Source organism: Paroedura picta, chromosome 4 (genome assembly GCF_049243985.1).
Source record: "Paroedura picta isolate Pp20150507F chromosome 4, Ppicta_v3.0, whole genome shotgun sequence".
In the NCBI taxonomy this organism is placed as follows: Eukaryota; Metazoa; Chordata; class Lepidosauria; order Squamata; family Gekkonidae; genus Paroedura; species Paroedura picta.
Window position 1 is genome coordinate 62,298,214 of NC_135372.1, and position 18,534 is coordinate 62,316,747.

Below are 18,534 nucleotides of genomic sequence, written 5' to 3' on the forward strand. Positions count from 1 at the left end.
AAGAGTCCCAGTCATAATTCAGTCCCAATAGGCCAATCCCGCCTCATTCACTGATGATGAGATAGTGTTGAAAGAATACAGCATGTTTACTGCCATCATTAAACAAATGGGACATGTACTATAGCATTGAAGAAGGAGAAAGCATGCAGCAATACTCTCATAGTAACTCTGATGGGAGAATGCTTGGCTCTGACCCATTATGCACGGCAGCAGCAACACCAGACCTCCCATGTACTCATGGGGGAGGGAATCCCCTGGAGTATTCAGGCTGCCCCAGCGTAGCATGCATATATGTGCAAAACAGTGAGGCTGATAAGCCCAGCATGCTGCCTGGAGGCAGCAGCATTGGGGAGGAGCAGGGGGAATAGGGCCCCCACCACACAATAGTGGGGAGTGGCATGCTGCTCTCTCACCAAGATTGGGATGGGGGGACTCCCCAGCCAGGGACTCCATAGGTCGAGGGTAGGGCTGGGCTGAAAGGCCTGGCTTTTCCGTTTATGCACAGCGATGGCCCAAACCATTCCCCACTGGCGTTTGTGGCATCCCAGGAAAAATGAAAAATTCAGCGTTCCCTTGCCGTGGGTCTTCCAGGGCACTGTGCCAGGCCAGGGCTGGGATGGCAGCAGCGTCATGCGTAATTGGGGCTGCCCTGCTGCCACCATCCTGGGGTTCCTGCCCCGTGCATAATCGGTCTCTGTAATTTATCTTATGTAGCCTGCAAAGGGAAGATACTTCGATTTAGGTATGAAATGCTTAACCCCTCCAAATGAGATGGAGAACATCATTCCAGATCATTGTTGTAAACTAACATTTTGTACACATTGATCTGCTCTGCTGTGGAGTGATTCAGTGATCCAAGCTCTTTCTTTTGTTGGAAAGAATCATATTTTCCCACCATTAAGACACCAATATACTGTTGTTCCCCAAAATGTCACCTAGCACTGATATTAATAAATAATGTAGAATGATTATGTTTTAATATCATGGTAGAAATTAAGTTTCAATCTATATGCAGAACATATAAAGAAAACTGGATTAGAAGCGAAAATTCACAGAAGAAACATTAGCAATTTGAGATGTGCAAATGATACCACATTACTGGCAGAAAACAGTGAAGATTTGAAATGACTACTGATGAAGGTTAACGCAGAAAAAGCCAAAACAGGATTACAGTTGAAAATCTAGAAATAAAAGTATTTGACTTCTGGGGAATTACATTGCTTTAAGGTTGATGATAAAGAAATTGGTATTGTTAAAAGTTTTCTGTTCCTTGGCACAATCCCCAATCAAAAGGAGGACTGCAAACAAGAAATGATATGAACTGGTTTTTGAATACTTGAACAAAAGTATTATTCATACTAGGAAAAATAAAATAACAGAGAAATGTTCTTTCTTACACTAAATCCTGTTTGCACTCCTGTACAGATGCTAGTTCCTCCACCAGCTGATGTAGGCAGAAGGCGTATAAGAGAATCCCGGACACTTTCACTGGTTATCTGTTGAAGACTAGTCTCAATTTTTGCAACATTATTGAATGTGACAATTCCAACCCAGGAACCGGTTTCAATAATCTGACGAACAAATATTTCTGAAGCTTGCCTCAGTCGATTAATTCGATTACTCTGTACATGAAAGGGGGAAAATACCATATTTTGTATTAATCCATTATTGTGATTTTATAAAACATACATGTCAGATTTTCTTCCCAGGGAAAAATAAACATAGTTGGAACATTTCTAACAGTTTACAATTTAAAACTGATATGATGACACAAAACTGTGGACATTAATATCATCATCTTAAAACTGACCAATTATCTCTACATTCTACTTTTAGAAATTGAAAATAACTTACTCCAATCATACTTCCAGAAACATCAAGTACTAAACAAACAACTCTATCCTGAGTTTGAAACAAGGAGAAAATAGGGGCAGGTGGAGGAGTACTTAATGGAGATGAACCAACAAAATCTTCAGATGCTGTGATTACGTCCCAGGTGCTTCTATACTTGCACAGTTTGTTATGCAGATTTGTTGCATTAACGTTATGGCTACTGTTGTTGCAGAACTCAGTGACCTTAAAAAAGATAATAAGAACTGGTTAGAATGATAGGTTATCAGTAACTCTTAATTTATGACAACAGCTCCTACTTCACATAGCAATGGGGCAAATAAGGACATTCTTTGCCACACACAGATGCTATGCAGATTTTAAATTCTGCTCATGCAGTTTCCTTGACTTTGTATGAATAGACTCTAAACAGACCATCCCAATTTACCCACTAATCCCTGGGCCTGCTTCCCATTAATAAGTAAATATATCTATATAAAATCCACCATTCCATTTTCCTTTCTCAGCATTTTCCTTTCTCAACATTCTGTCACATGCTAATTCTTTCATGTGCTTTCTCAGCATTCTTTCACGTCTTCAGCAGATGGACTGAGACCCAGAGGTGGATTGTAGAACTTTCACATACTGAGTCATGAGCCCCTACAGAGTAGCCCTGCTTTTTGGAAGATCCTGCTGCTTCATATGACCAGAGAGTAAAGGCATTCCCCCCCCCTCTGTTTCTTCAATTTTACCCTTGGTTATGGAGCCTTCATTGATGCAGGTTGAGTATGTTCACACTATGAGAACAGATGGACATCCAGAATTGGCCATTGAACTCCAGATGTTTCAAGGTAAAAGACCCTGAATCTTGAAAAGAGTGGGGATCAGTGTTTAAATTGAAACGGCTGGAGTTGCATGAGAGAAAGATTAACAACTTCTAAGAACATGGAAAAACTGAAGAAAGCAATAGTGGAAAATAAGATCAAAGCTCAAATGTCAAAGAATAGAACTGACAATCAAGAAAGGCAAGAACACAGAGGGAATTAAATAAAAGAAGAAAAAGTAGAAGGTACCTTTGCATAGAGGAGTAAGAGAAGCAGAGATACATTATAAGTTGCTGTCATATTTTGGTAGAATATTATTTTATTGTTGGTAAAATTGAATTAAATGTGGTAAATTGGTTTTTAAATGTTGATTGGCTATAGGAATCCAAACTTCTGAACTAACCTTCATCAAAACTGGACATAGACAGTATCTTGAATTCTTGGGGGCAGATTTTAGATCAGAGTAAATCCCACAGCTTCCCAGCTGACATTAGTCATACTTACTGAAGAGAGGCTTTGCATGTACATTATAGATGCTGGAGTACTTTGCTTTCTGTCTGGTACAAACTGGCATCCAGCTTCATACACCTGAGTTCGGTAATCATATTTGCAGGTTCTGGTTTTGCCATCTTTAGTCGGGAATACATATTGACCAGTGACATCAGCTGAGCATCTAATCAGTATAAGAGAAAAATAGTTGTTTTGATGTAATGGTGTTAATAAAATATTAATCTGAGGAGAAAAGAAATATTACAGTGGGATGGTAGATTCATTAATACACTGTATCCACAATGGCCCAAAAACACCGAGCCACGGCTGCTAAAACAGGATAGAGTGCCTAACAAACTAGGTTATCAGACAATCCTTTCACCCAGAGCAACCTCAAATGGCTACAGAAAATCTTTAAAATTTGCTTGTTTGTTTGTTGAAGCTTAATATGCTTTAGGGCAGGGATTCCCAAAGTTTTTGAGCCTGTGAGCCTCTTTGGAATTCTGACCCATGACACATAAGCACTACATGATGGCCAATGGAGGAAGGACTAATCACAAAATGTCAGGGAAGGAGGTCATGCATAACTCGAATAGTAACTCTTCAACATTTCAGGCAGAAATGTTTTAATGGGTGATTTTATGGGATTTTATTGTTTTTATGGATTTTGTGAACCACCACAAAACATTTGAGAGCAGCGGTGTATAAATAAATAACATGAATAACTAAATAACATAAAGAAATTAAAGAAATTAAAGAAAGAAAGAAGATCTGCTTAACATGATGCCTCTTAGTGAATATATTATTGTAAAGGGTTTCATTGCATACTTACAGTTTACTTTCAATTGCGCAGTAAAGATCTTTGGAATGTGTTGGCAAAGGTTGCCAAAGCAATTAAAAAAAAATCTGCACAGCCAGTCAGAAGCCCTCCTGGGCAAAAGCCCCTCCTGGTCCTGGCCAGTTTCTAAAACACTTGATGGACACCAGAAAAGATGTGGATGGGGGCCATGGCACCCACAGTCACCCTGCTATAGGGACCGGCCAAAGAAGTGTCCATTCCACTCGTGATCACACTGTAGGCAGGTGCAGATGGGTATTAACTAATCAGATCCTACAGTGAAAAACTGCTATTTGTAAATAAACACACCCTCCACTGCATGGGAGAAGCGAAAATTCCTGCCTTCTCACCTGTGCTGGATTTCATGGCTGAAAGAGCCACAGGGCTGTGGGGGCAGGGGACAGGTATTTGGCCTGTGAGCAGCCAACACTTGCAAACATTCAGTGTCCTAGAGCTAAACCAGATCAGATAGATCAGAACTCCTGGCATCTTTAATTTTCCTTTTAAAAGAAGCATCTGGGGGGGGCAACACTGGGGTTGCAGTAAGATCTATTTCCCCAATAAATATTGTTGACTCCCAGCAGTTATGAGCTGAATTAAAGCAGAAATGGCGAGCAACCTTTTAAAACTAGGAAACAGAGCAGACAGAAAGGGGGGGGGAGAGCTATAAAGCAAGTTTGTCTTAAAATAAAAATAAAGAGCACTGATGTGGAAAAATGGGACCTGTTCCCTCTCTGTGTCTTATGGATGTCTCCATCAGTTTCAGCATTTCTCCTCAGCCATGCCCACTTCTAGCATTGGAACCAGGCTGGGAGAAAATGGCTAAAAGGAATGAAGTGCGGTGAGAAAGCGCACACAACTCTGGTTTTGTTAGAAATATTCAACACACATATACACCCACAGTATACATGACTAAATAAACATATGTGTAAACACTAGGCTTGACATTTGCCTTCAGCTGGTGGGAGATCTCCTGCCTCCCAACTCTTCTTGGCTGATAGCACTGCAGAGAAAAATCAGTATCGGGTAACAACATCATGTTACTTCTGGGGGAAACCTGGAACTGATGTAATACCTTTCATAGAATTTCTGGCAATTCCAAGAGAAGCATGACATCACTTTCAGTTTTCCCCAGAAGTGACCCAATGCCATTACTCAACAGTGCCCCTCATGTCCCTGCCTTCCTCAGATAACACCTGCAAGACGACAATCTTAATACATACACTCAATGAAAACTCCTGCAGATAAAATTCTGGAATTGAGTTGTGGTTTTCTCACCCTCCTGGCTAAATGCAGTACCTATCTCACTCTGCCATAATTTCCGATTTCTTTGGTTTTTGAAGGCCTCCTCCACTCAGCAAGTGAGAATTTTAATAATATATAAGAGAGGTGCTTTATCCTAACTGTCTGATAGTTGGAGAAAGGAGAGAAAGATCCTTTGTGTGAGGGGTTCAGTTCCTGATCTTTTAATTTTAAGTGGATGAACACTGTGTTACATCTATTGAAACTAATGACTTTAAAAGGAAATTGAAAAAAAGCTGAATCAAGGGAGAAATCTTGTGCGCAAATGCCAATAGAAGCAGTCAAGAAAGATGCATGCTGCAATAATGACTTATCTTGATACAAACGACTTTTCCTGATTGCTAGTGTGATTTATTAAAACTAGATTGGAAGTGCAAGTGCAGCTTCATAGGTGGCATCAACAGTTGTGGGATTTCTCTGGGCAGGTTCTAACACAATTGTCCAAATTCAGCCCTGTGTGACCAGTCAACAGTGAAAAAAAAAATTAAAGCAAGCTACTGCCTAGTTTCTAGATCAGCATCAAATATTATTCACATCGACCCAAACATCTGGGTTGGTACCTTGTTGCTTCAGCCTTGTTTTGTCCAGCAGTATAGAAAGGAGCATCATTGTTGTATTCATCAAATACGCCCCATCTGAGATGAGCCCACTCATGGACCAAGACTCTACCTGTACAAAATCAGTAAAAATGAATTCATACACATTATTTACATTTACAATATACAGTTAGTTAGATGTTGATTATCAGCTTTTTTCAAAAACTCTCAAATGGAAAACACTGTACACACAAAACAGCATCTGGGTAGTTAGAACAGTGATAGCCAAGTTTTCAGTATCAGGATTCCTATAGCATTTAAACACATTAAACTGAAGAACAGTTGTATGATACAGCTATAAGATGGTTGTCCTGGTGCCCCAGACTCCAACTTGGGCAGCCTCACACCCCTGAGGTATGGCATTGGGTCACCCCAAGACCTGTGGCTGGGACCCAAACTACAGGGCTGACTCGCAAAGGCATTATTATTATTATTATTATTATTATTATTATTATTATTATTATTATTATTATTATTATTATTATTATTATTATTATTATTATTCGATTTATTTCCTGCCGCTCCCTACAGGCCCATGGCAGGTAACAATAGTCTTAAAATCCTCCATTAAAACCCCCGTTAAAAGAGTATAAAAATACCCAACATGGCGGAAAATACCACTCTCCCCTACCCGAACAAGGGCATTGGGGGATGGAGGGGGATGATGGGAGGGGACTCCACCAGACAAACACAGGCAGCAGGGAAGCCCAGCCAGATCACCAGCACATTCCACACCCTACGGTGCCAACTCTACAACCTACTAGCCAGCAAAACAGGACATCAGTGCCCAGCCTGGCCAAGCCTTCAGGAGCCAGGTGAGACTCAACAACACCAGCAACTTGTGGTATGAAGACCTCCACAGCACCAGGGAGGAAGAGCTGGGGAAACTGTCAAGTGGCCTGCCTGGCTTGTCATGATGTAAGGGAAGGGCACAGCCTTAAAGCCAGGAAGCAACACCCTGAGTGGGACCAATAAGGATGCCAAGGGTGGGGTCTTTGTGCCCTTGGGTGGAGGAAGGGATTGGAATGATGGGTGGACAAAAGGGAGTGAAAGACAGGGGGGTCAAATGCAAGGGAAAGGAAACAGAGGGCAGATAATAAAGTGGAAGAGTGTGGAGAAGAATGTCAAGAAACAGTAAGAGAGAGCAAGAAGGAGTGAAGGAGATAGGCGAGATGCGAGCAGACAGTGAGAAGGAGGAAAGGAAACCAGGCCAGTACCCCTAGCCCAGAGACACTGGGTTCTGTATAGTGTATATCCACTCTGGCCACCTGCACCCCTGGGGGTGCTACTGGAACCTTAAAGGCCAGACAGCCTGAACAGACTGGGGAGGTGGAGCCTCAGATGGCAGGCTAGTGCACATGGCACAGACACCTTTGGCTAGCACAGTTTGTTGCTTGGCTGGTGATGTCTGCCCTTCTGAAGCCTGAGGCCTCCTGCTGGCCAATGCAGTCCCTGTTGTTGTCCGCAAGGCCAAGTTGTTGCCTAATAAATGTGGATGTACCTAGTTCCCCACAAAGTCTCACTGTCTACTTTCCTGTAAAGCTAACTCCATTTGAAATTCTGGGCCACTTATATCTTTGATTTTGTAGGACCTTCCTGGAAAATACTGATTTTTATTTACCAAGCCAAGCTTGAGAAAAGTCACTTTGGTTCCTATGTCTCTCCAGCCATTTAACTGTTTAGCATTTACAGTTTCAGGCTGTAAATATTCTTTATTTAGAACTTCTGACACTTTCCATACTCGCAGGACCCATTCTGGTCTGTTTGTACCCCAAAATACGAACAGTTGCTGGTAAGGGCTGGCCGAAGCTCATAGCCCAGGTGGAACACACCCACACCATTCCACCCCAACCTCAGCCTGCAAGCCTCTACCATCATCTCTACTATAGCTGTTCATCTCCAGACTATAAAAATCAGCTCCCCAGACAGAAACAGCTGTCTTGGTGGGTGGACAGAGCTGTTGTGCAGGAGGCAAAAGAACTTCTGCAACAGCATCCAGTTCCATCTGCACAACAACCTTGTACGGTAGGCCTCAAATGTTCCAAGACTTGCAGAGAAGAGACATGCATGGCTTGGCTGTGTCTTCCATTGAGCAGCGAGACATGGCCAGAGCAGTATTTTAAGTGATAAGGAGCTTTTCTGTGGCCTCTCTGTCAGCCAGTGGTTAGGCAGAAGAGGAGAGCTTTCCCCGCTCAAAAGGAATGCATGCCCATGACCACGGACTCTCCTGCATTGCTCTCAGAAATGCATCCCTCATCTCAGTCAGGGGCTGTTAGAGGCTTCCTTCACAGAAATCCTGAAGGGAGGAAGGGGTGCAGAATCCTGAGCAAGCACAGCAATTGGCCCTGAGTGAGGGGAGATTCCAATAATATGAGTCTTTGGAACCCTCAGCATGTTGTTAGGAGTATGAATCACTTTTTATGTATATAGATGTTACTGGGAATGCTGTCTCCCAGGACAAGCACTGGGAAGGCCATTTGGGACTGCAGCAGGAGGGGGAAGTAAGGTAAGGAATCACCTTCCACTGATGGAAATCCCTTCTGATAGAAGAGAATTTCCATGGGATCCAAGCCAACATTTATAAATATGAAATATGTTCCTATATGACTTGGTGTTCCTGATAGGGCAGAAAGGCAGAGTATTTTTTTATGAATAAACTAGTAAAAAGCCCACTGCCAGGAGAAAAGCAGTGGGCGCTAGCAGGATTGTGTATTTGGGGGAAGGCAGGGGTGGCAAGGGGTGGACAGGGCACAGAAGTAACTTCAGGAAGGCTCCCACATCAGCGCCAGGTCCCCTGTGGTGCAGCCGGTGGCTCATCGGAGAGGCCACTGTGTAGGCAGCGCGCTGTGCACAGCCTCAGGCAGTGGCTCCATGCTGACAGCAGGTGACCTCCAAGCTGTCACATGGGCCACGTGCACCTGTTCAATGGTGGCGGTTCCAGCGCCGGATGCTGGCAGCCACCGCCACCTCCTGGTGTGCAGCGCGGCTGCTGCCTCCAGCTTGCATCTGCCACCAGCTTCTCCCATGCATGGCTGCCACCTTCTGCCAGCTGCCAGCTGGCATTGGCTGGTTGTGGTGGTGGCCATCACCTTCTCCTGGATGCTACCACCAAAATCTGGCAGGGGTCACCATTGCATCCTGCTGTTCATGGCTACTGCCTCGCCCTACTGGCGGCTGCCACCGCCTTCTCCCATGCGCTGCCACCACCACCATCTCCTCCTGTTTGCCACCACCACCTTCTCCCAGCCACCATCACCACCTACTCTTGGGGGCCGCTGCAACCTCTTCCTGATGGCTGCTGCCGCCCAGTTGGAGCATGGCAGATGCACAAGGTAAGTGGTCAGCTACAGAGGGCAGTTTGTGTAGGGGCCGGCCCAGTCACCCTCATTGGGCCAGACTCAAGTCCGGATGGCCCAGACATGCTCCACCCACTGGGGCTTTTCATAAATATACAGAATGGATAAGGATATGTTCATACTTAGGGAGATATCAAATAACCTAAGGCCATTCATGGTTTCTACAAGTAATTTTTGTACTGTTATTTATCTTGTCTAAACTCGATTACTGAATATTTTATGGGGGGAAACATTTTATTTGAATTAACAAATCTTACCTCGTGGTCCATAGACATCATACAAACTGTCATCTGTTAGAAAGTTTGATGTGAAATGAATATATCGTCCTTTTTCTCCACAACCACCATATTGCAAGGTGTATGGATCATCTCCATATTTCAAAAAAGGATCAGCCACTATGACATCTGCCTAAGTACAGCAAGGCCAGATTTAAAGATTACCAAGAAAGGAAATGGCTGTACATTATTTATTATTAATGTTCTATGTAAACTTTGCTGAAGGAAAATTCCCATAGATGTTAACTGTACTCTCCATGATAATAGCCACACTAGTTGGGAGACTACAGTGTGTAGGGGAAAGGAGGTAAAATCACACCCCCCCTCGTCTCTTGTGATTGTGGAAGTTTACTGATGGAATAGGATGAAGGGGAGTGATTTGTCACCTTCCCATTTCAGCCTACTGACCATAATTTCTTATCATTCATTCATCTTTAATGTCTAACAAGCTTGTATCTAAGATCTGACTCAAACACATATTTGTCCAGTCAACAGGACAATAGTTGAAATTCTGCTTTATTACAATATTTTCCACTTTAGTCATCTCCCTTATTTCCATCTCCATCTTGAGATTTGCCTTATGATATAGATTGAGGAGCAACTCTTAGGGCCCATTACCTTCACCCACAGTAATTTCATGGGGCAGACTTTTTCCTCTACTTTTTCCTAGCTTCTTTGACCCTATGGTCTCTTTGATATGCAGAGCAATGCAACCTCCAACATGCCCCTTCCTGTCCTGTCTATATAGTTCCTATCCAGGGATAACTGTGCCCCATTGTTTTGCCCCATTTCACCAGGTTTCAGAAATGCCCATGATATCTCATTTGTCAAACAATACTAAGTGCTCCAGCTTCACCATCTTGGCTCAAATACTTCTAGCAATGGCATACTGGCACCTGTATCTCATTTCCCTCACTGAAGATTCCTGGCTCTGTTAGCTCTCATATCACCCCACTCCACTGCCCTACTCATACTTAAGTGTGGGCCCATTTCCATCAATATTTTCCCTTTTGAATGTGTCATTCATAACTGGGGGCTCTTCAGCACCTGTCAGCTTTCTGTAAATTATTTTTTTAACTTTTTAACTTTTTAAATTTTCTGTCCACTTTAGGATATTAATCACCAGCATCCAGATTCCCTTTCAGTACAAGTGAGCCTTTCTTTTGTGCAGGTTCAGCTTGTCTAAGAAAGTTCCACAATGCCCAATAGCGCCCTTCCTCCCAGCACTACACTGAAATGCCTAATTTGTCCTGAGCTTGAAACAGATAGTAATTTTGAGAATATGACCTATGAGTTCCTGGCTTTTTGCCTTCTGCCTGTAATTTAATGTGTCTCTCTCTAGGGCCATGTATTTCCCAATGACACAGAAATATTTCCCTGTGTCATTGGTGCCTATGTGTGCTCTTTCCTTGCACTAGCTATCAGCCTGTCTAAAACAGTGAAGAATATCTGACATCTTCACATCTGGCAGGGAAGTCATCATGTGATCAAATTACCCACGACAGATCTCATTCTCTATATTCCTAATTATTTGAGCTCCTTTACTAAAAACCCACCTCCCCAGAGGAGTATCATTGGTATTAGAAGATATTCGTTCATTGTGAAAGGAAGGATCCCTTCTAAGGAATTATTTCCATCCTCTTAAGCCTGATGCCCTTCAACCTAGAGAGTTTCCATCTCTATACTATCAATATGAGTTATCTAAAAAGGAGTGGGGCTGTCCTAGCACATTCATAAAGGTCTTGCCTAGATAACTCTCCATCTCAATTGTTCCTGGTCAGCACCCCTAATTTTAAGAGAACAAGCCTAATCCCTGAGAGCTAAGAGCTGCATGCATCATGTGCACCCAAAATTTGTGAAGACCTTCAGATTGAGGAGGATGGATATAATTTTTAGAAGGCTATCCTTCTTTGCACAATGAACTAATATTATTTATTTCTTAGATTTCTAGGCTGCCCATCTCCAAAAAGGTCTTGGAGTGGTTTACAACCAAGAAGAGTGCATCCCATACAATAAAAACATTAAAGACCTAAAAACTAGTCTACATAAGAATACTATTCAATTGCACCAAGGATCCTTCTCTGGTGGGCGTCTTGTAGCGGGAGATCTAATGGTTAGGAATATAGAGAATGGGATGGGCATTTTAATCATGTGGAGACCTGCCTCCCCAGTGTGAATACTGATGATATCGCGCACTGTTTAGATTGGCTGATAGCTATTGTGGAGGAAGAGTACACATTGGCACAATAACACAGGTAAATGTAGCTGTATCACTCAGAAATATGCTTGCATAGTCCTAGAGGAAATAATTAGGGGCCTTTCTGCATGCCATAAATATAATGAAATGCTTACCTTGTGAAGATGCTACATTTTTGGTGTTTCACATGACAGCACCAACATCCAGTGTCCAAACTGGTAGCTATATCCTCCATTTTAAAGCGTTAGCTGGGGAATTGCATAAAATGGATTCCCCAACCTAAAAAGTGCAAGCTCCAGGAGAGCAACCAACAGGCCACATGCTAAAGAAATGTATGGAGGCAAAGAAGCACTATCTCCACCTCCAATGTCCTGCCCTCACACCCACCTCCCTCTCCCTTCTCCCATGGATGGTTTCTTTTTTAAAGCAAACTGCCTGGAGCAAAGAATAGGCATACAAGTGTGCAGGCAATGCAAAAAATATTTTTTCCCTAAACCCCCACCCCCCAAAAAAAATCAGGAACAAGATTCTTTTTTTCCAGTATCAAGACTCAAGAGTCCATAATGGGTGGCATTAAAATAGCATTAAAATATGATTAGATGCATAGGCATTTCAACGGAAAAGGACTGAATTTAAAAAAAAGTGCAGGCTTAGCGGGCCCTTTAAAAGTTTGAGATAGAGGATTGGCTTGATAGACAGGTGGAAGAGAGTTGCGTGTAAAGCACATTGCTCTCTTCTGCCATTTCAAGCAGGCATGCGGAGTGTAAGGAGCGTGAAAAGATGGCAGATGGAAGCGAGACAGGGAGAAGGTGAGGAATGGCTGGAAGTGCGATTATTTTTAGCGCTATGCCATTACTCTGGCGTAATGCTATTTTTTTAGATGAAATGCCCTAGGTTTCTTTCTCTGAAACTCTGCAGTATCCTATACCAAGACACTCTGCAATATCCTGTACCGTGTGTTATACTTTCTCAGGTCATATAATGAACACACACAGTAGCTTTAAAAAGGTTTTATTTCTCTAATTGTCTCTTGCTCCCCCTCAAACTCCTCAGCAAACTAATTCCCTCAGTCAGTCCCTTTGTTCAGCAGTTGTGGTCATGTGCTCTACAAGCTGCTCTTTCATAAGATTAACTCTGCTTAGAATTGGGACCTGTGCCTCCTCTCCTTTCTTTCACTATCGATGTGGGGTAGAGGGTTTAGACTTCAGATATATTCCATGCTTACCTTTTCATAGGACTCTATGGTCACTCTTCTGTATTCACTTTTGCTTGCCCATGTCAAAGGAACTATAATTTTTACAGTCTTGAAATAAAATCTTTGTTTGGTAGCATTGAACAGATAAGTAGATGCTTCTTCAACCATTTCCTAATGGCAAAAGAAAATTATAAGTATGTTGTATGTGTCAGAGCTGTGTTCGAAGGGTAGCATATGGCCCTTTTAATTTCTACAATGTTTATTTGAATCTTCTTTCTTCCTGGCCTTTCCATATCTTATGTCTCAGATGAATATTACTTGTTCTGGGCCATCCTCATTCCATAGTTTGTTTTATTCGTCAGGTGACTTTTTCATATTCCGTACATTTCATTTAAACCAGTAGTTCTCAACCTTCCTAATGCCACGGCCCTTTAATACAGTTCTTCATGTTGTGGTGACCCCCAACCATAAAATTATGCAAGTGTTCTGTCACAGAAATTAAACCAAAACTGACCAATGGTGTGAAGATCCATTGTTCATGATTGTATATAAATTGGGTTTTTTTCTGGGGTTCCTCAGTTCAGTTCTGCCTCTTGTCCCACCATGCTGATCTCGCTCTTTTCTGCCTGCAGGAGGAGCAGCAATTGTGGTGGTGCCCTTCCCCCGGGCAAGCTGCTCGCCTTGCCGCGACCCCTGTGAAAGGGTTGTTCGACCCCCAAAGGGGTCCTTATCCCCAGGTTGTGAACCACTGATTTTAAACAGATGTGCATATAAAGAGCATTTGGCTATGTATTTTATTTATATTAGATTCATGTTGCAATCTGCACTGGCATAATACCTTGATAATAGTAACATGTGGCCAACTGTGCATCCAAATGTCCCACTGCCACCATCTACACCAAGACAATGATGCACCAGAAGTTCCATTCTGTGACATAAGTAGCTTGGAGTTGATTTGGGCATTCTGGGAAGACTTCCTTTGGGGGAGGAATTTTGAAGCATTCCTGAGCTGATGTTCAGTTTGCATGAAGCATTTCTCAGTTCAGCTGGCATGTTGCTTTGAGAAGGGGAACAGAAATCTCTCCTGCAACTCATCCTCCTAGAAACAGGTAAGCTCAACTCCCACATTTCTGAATATTGTCAGAATAATATAGTGGTCAGAGTGTTGCACTATGTCACCCAAGACCCACTCTGCCATGGAATTTTGCTGGGTGTCCTTGAGGCACTTGCTTTCTCTCAGCCTAAAGCTGAGTGGAGTTCTTCTGATGATAAAATGGAGGAAGAAAGAAGAATATTGCATTTTGCTTTGGGCCCCCATTGGGGGGAAAGCAAGGTAGAAATAAATACATTTTGTGGAGGGAAACATTGTTTCAATAGTACCCTATACTCTAAAATGGAGCCTATTTCCACATATTCACCTTCTTACTGAAACCAAGCTTGCAAAATAATTGGCTGAAACTATTTTGAAACTTCTTTTGGCTTAGTACATAAGATTCAGCCTCTCAGAAAGTCCTGCTGAGAAGTGAAGTGGAATCTTCAAAGCGCTGAGATTTTCTATGGCAATGGTAAAGTTTGTGGGCAACAACACATTATTTAGGGAATGGAAAACTGACTGCAAAGTGCTACCATTTAAACCTGATCCTCCTAGAAGCTGGTAAGCTTAATGCACACAGTTATGAATTTTCCTGGTACGCTGTATAGCAGACTTTCTTCACCATGGTTTCATGAAACCCTGGAGTTTCTTGATGGCCCTGGAAGGGTTTCCTAAATGGGTGGGAGCTAATTATATACATTTAAAATTTGTTTATCAGGTGATAGGACCACATGTGATCGTGTTGACCCACCTACCCCTTCCCAAAATGGCCAATGAGGCACCACCTCTGGAGCTTCTCAAAGCCTGAGGAATGTTTTAGGGGTTTCTCAATGGTAAAAAAGTTGAGAAGGACTGGGTTAGAGTTTTGGACTATGTCTCTCAAGACCCAGGTGGAACTGTTAGACTTTGTCTCTTAGCAAGAGCCAGCCACAAGCTGTCAGTGAAAGGGTTAAACTGTTTGTTTACACTTGTTGCTAGTGGGGACAGGCAGAGTGGGTCATGTGGTCTGTTTAGATATGCAGATTTGTTTAGTGGCCACCCATTACCTAACTCTTGTTTGTCACGTCCACAAGATTAGCAGGAAGAGAAGAATTCTCCTTCCTCCCTTTGAGAAGAGATCTGCTTTAGGCAGATAGGTAGATCCATCTTGAATCTTCACCATGTAACAGCTGAGGTGTAGAGCTGCTGTGTGGAGCTAAGGAAGTTATGCATTTTTTGTTTTGTTTTATCTTCCAGTTTCCCCCATCCTGTTTAGCTAGTAAAATTGTCTTTTTATATATACAGTATACCTGCCTTGTCTGGTCTCATCATTTATGCAGTAACTCTGCTATTTTTTATAACAAACTTCCCAGATAATAATTTTTTCCAACAGCAACTCCCCACTCTGCCATGAAACCTTGCTACATAGGTGATCACTGTAATCAGCAGGAAAAAAGAATGGTCTGCTGACATTTATTTTCCTACTTTAATCTGTCTGTGAATCAAACATATTTAGCAGGCAAAATTTCATCCTACTGTTTGAATGGCATCCACAATTTCACCTCTTCCTAAAAGACTCCATTGAAAATCTGGTCAAACCAGCAAAATATGAAATTCTTTTACATCCTCACTTCTCTGACAACTTTTCCCATCTAAGTCATCCTTGTTGGTGACTAGGATTGCTGTCACATTTATTGGCCCTTTTCCAGCACCTTTATCCAATCTAAACTTAATAACTGGTTTGTTACCCTCACTGTTCCGCATGAAGTCTTGGGCCAGTCACAGTTCTCTCAGAAATCTCACAGTCTCACCTACCTCACATTGTCATGGGGAGAGGAAGGAAAGGTGAATGAAAGCCACTTTGAGACTTCTTAGAGTAGAGAAAAGTAGGGTACAAAAACATAACTCTTCTTCAAGTTGACAGAGGAATTTAGCAGGTGGAGCTTTTACCAGTGAAGAGAGAAATGGTGTGAAATGCTATTCTATTAATTTTTTCTCTGTCAGGCTTCACTTAAAAAGTACAGGGCCAGAAAAGAAATGGTGGCACTAGTGTCCTCTGTGCAGTTCTGTACTGTTTGAACTTACTAGCCTAAAATCTAATACACTAGCCTCAGATTCATTACTACTGGCATTATGTGAAATAGGTACATCTCTTTAAGTGAGAGGTAAGAAGCGCACCCCAAAACATTCCTGAAATAGATAGGAAGTTGAAATTTGATACCAATCTTGACCAAGACACCCTGCTTAGTGACAGCATTTGAAAAAGGACTATTCATACATTTTAGAAGGGATGCTAGTGCATTGCCCCTCAAAAGGCTCGGGACATGGTATACCTCAGAACAGTTAGCACTTCTCTTGCATTATTTATGAGCCTTACACTGATATCCAAGATACCACAAGTATTAGAAAAATCGAAAATATCAAAAAGATACAAAGTTTCTGTCACCATAAAGGCCTGTCCTCCAATACAGAGCAGGAAAACCTATGCAGAGGATGGGATATATAGATCTGGGAGTTCCACCGCTGCATTATACATTTAAGAAATCTTGGGGAAATTTCCAAGGAAATGCCTAGAAATGTGCATATCCCTGCTTGCAGAATACAAGATGAATATACTAATAAATAAAAATATGTCAAAGTCACTAATGTAAAAGTTATACAATGAAAAAATGTTCAGAGTCTTACCTTTAAACTGTTGACAATTTTGTCATCTTCTGGTAACTGAGGATTAATTGCAATAACAATGTCTTCAAACCCACCATTGTTGAGTTTTACCAAGGAACCTGGCGCTCCATGTAGTAATTGTAACACCAAGGCAAGTTGCCATACATTGACCATCATCTTTATTTCTACCAGTTATACCACCTCCAGTGAGAATAATAATGGCACAAAAGAGTTGTATGTGCAACTACTTATATATGCAGAAAACTCCTGTGTATTTTATGACAGAACTTTGAACTGTTAAGGAAATTCTTCAGTTTGTCACAGCAAAGAGTTCATGGTTACAAGTTAACAATCAGGGGAAATCTCCGAGGATGAGATATTTTAATCAGCAAGTTGTATTTCCTTGTCCTGCTCTTGCCATTAATACAGTACAAATATTTTAAAACTTAATCTAAACAGCATTTTAAAATTTGTTTGCCTTATAGCTGTGCATAGAAAAAATGCATAGCTGTAATGAAAGGACAAAAACAACTCAAAATAATCCCTGGGTGGGGTGAGATTATCAGATGGACTGAAGGGTCCTTGACTGTTTCTGCAGCTGCGAAAAATGCCACAATGGTCTTTCTAAAGTCCCAGAGAATAACAAACCTTTTGCTCAAAGATCAGGCTCTTAAGGAGCAGATCAAAAATCAATCCCTGTTTGCTATGCGGTTTGAGAATCCTCAGAAAACGCAATTTCTCCCCCTCCTTTTGGAAGGCAATTCGCAGTTATCCAATGAGGAAGCTCTGGATTCAAATCTGCTTCTGCATCCATTCCTGCTTCAAGCGATGATGTATCAACTCTGCCTGCTATCTGCCTCCCCTCCCGCCCTCCCCCTTCTCTCTGTATTAAAAAAAAATTAACATGATCACATGAAAATGCGAATTTGCAATAACAATAGTGCCCACTTCCTGGGAATGCTCCAGAAGGTTAAAAGTAACAAAAACTAAGACTTGACATCCTCCCCTCCCCCTGCATCATCTAAATGCACTTTACTTTCATGACTTAAGGTGCAATGGGCAAGTTGGTAATATTTGTGCAGATAAACAGTTGTGTAATGGCGGCAGACATGCTATACCTTCATGCATGCATGGTGACTGAGCACACATCAGTATAAGAACCTCGCACCTTGCCTGGGTGATTTGAGTGCCTCAGGAATCGAGGGATGGAGGCACAAGTTTTTTCTTTATTTTTGATTGAGTTATGGCACAAGTGCCTTATTGCACAGCTCAGGCTAAATAAAAAGGGGGAGGCATGATGGGAGGTGGAACCACTCACTCTCCCGACAAAAAATGCAAAACACATGCTGTGATTGGAGTCCTAACCAGTGATGGGAGAAAACCACAGGTGCAGAATGCCAGACACAGATTTGGGGTCAACATGTAGAATCCGATGTGTTGAAAATACGCTGGCAAATCATAACTGCAGAATCAAAACTTGTGTTTACCCTGCAAAGCAAATAGGAGCTCTTAGGCTGGGAGGAGCAATTGAACTTCTTCATCCATATCTTGCAGCTCTGATCTGAATACCCCCCTCCCTTTGCCTGCTGCTTACTTATAAAAATGTTCCAGAGATCTATTCATATATCTTTTAGGGTTTAATCCAGTTGGATTCCTAGGTTCACTACTAATTTCCTTCCCTTTGTACCTGGTAAAGTGACAATATGATTATATGACAGATAGGAACTGATAGACTAAAGTTCTGCAATTAAATTGGAGAATCTGCCAGAGTTTTGGTTTGTACCATGGAAATGGTACTACTACTACTACTACTACTACTACTACTACTACTACTACTACTACTACTACAATTTATCCATCACCACTCTCAAAGCCAGTCCAACTCATGGCAGTTTA

The 18,534-nt window shown here is 42.0% G+C and overlaps 1 protein-coding gene across 1 annotated transcript in view; it reads right to left on the reverse strand.

The window, feature by feature from the left end:
* LOC143835467 (calcium-activated chloride channel regulator 1-like) overlaps positions 1 to 16,875 on the reverse strand; it is a 45,729-nt gene extending 28,854 nt beyond the window's left edge. Inside the window, exons 1-7 of the mRNA XM_077333107.1 lie at positions 16,660 to 16,875; positions 12,933 to 13,073; positions 9,493 to 9,643; positions 5,844 to 5,952; positions 3,159 to 3,327; positions 1,855 to 2,076; positions 1,398 to 1,622 (exon numbers count right to left, since the gene is read on the reverse strand). Of these exons, the coding sequence (XP_077189222.1) occupies positions 1,398 to 1,622; positions 1,855 to 2,076; positions 3,159 to 3,327; positions 5,844 to 5,952; positions 9,493 to 9,643; positions 12,933 to 13,073; positions 16,660 to 16,815 (1,173 nt within the window). The 5' untranslated portion in view covers positions 16,816 to 16,875. The remainder of the gene's footprint in view (positions 1 to 1,397; positions 1,623 to 1,854; positions 2,077 to 3,158; positions 3,328 to 5,843; positions 5,953 to 9,492; positions 9,644 to 12,932; positions 13,074 to 16,659) is intronic.
* Between the last annotated feature and the right edge of the window lie 1,659 nt (positions 16,876 to 18,534).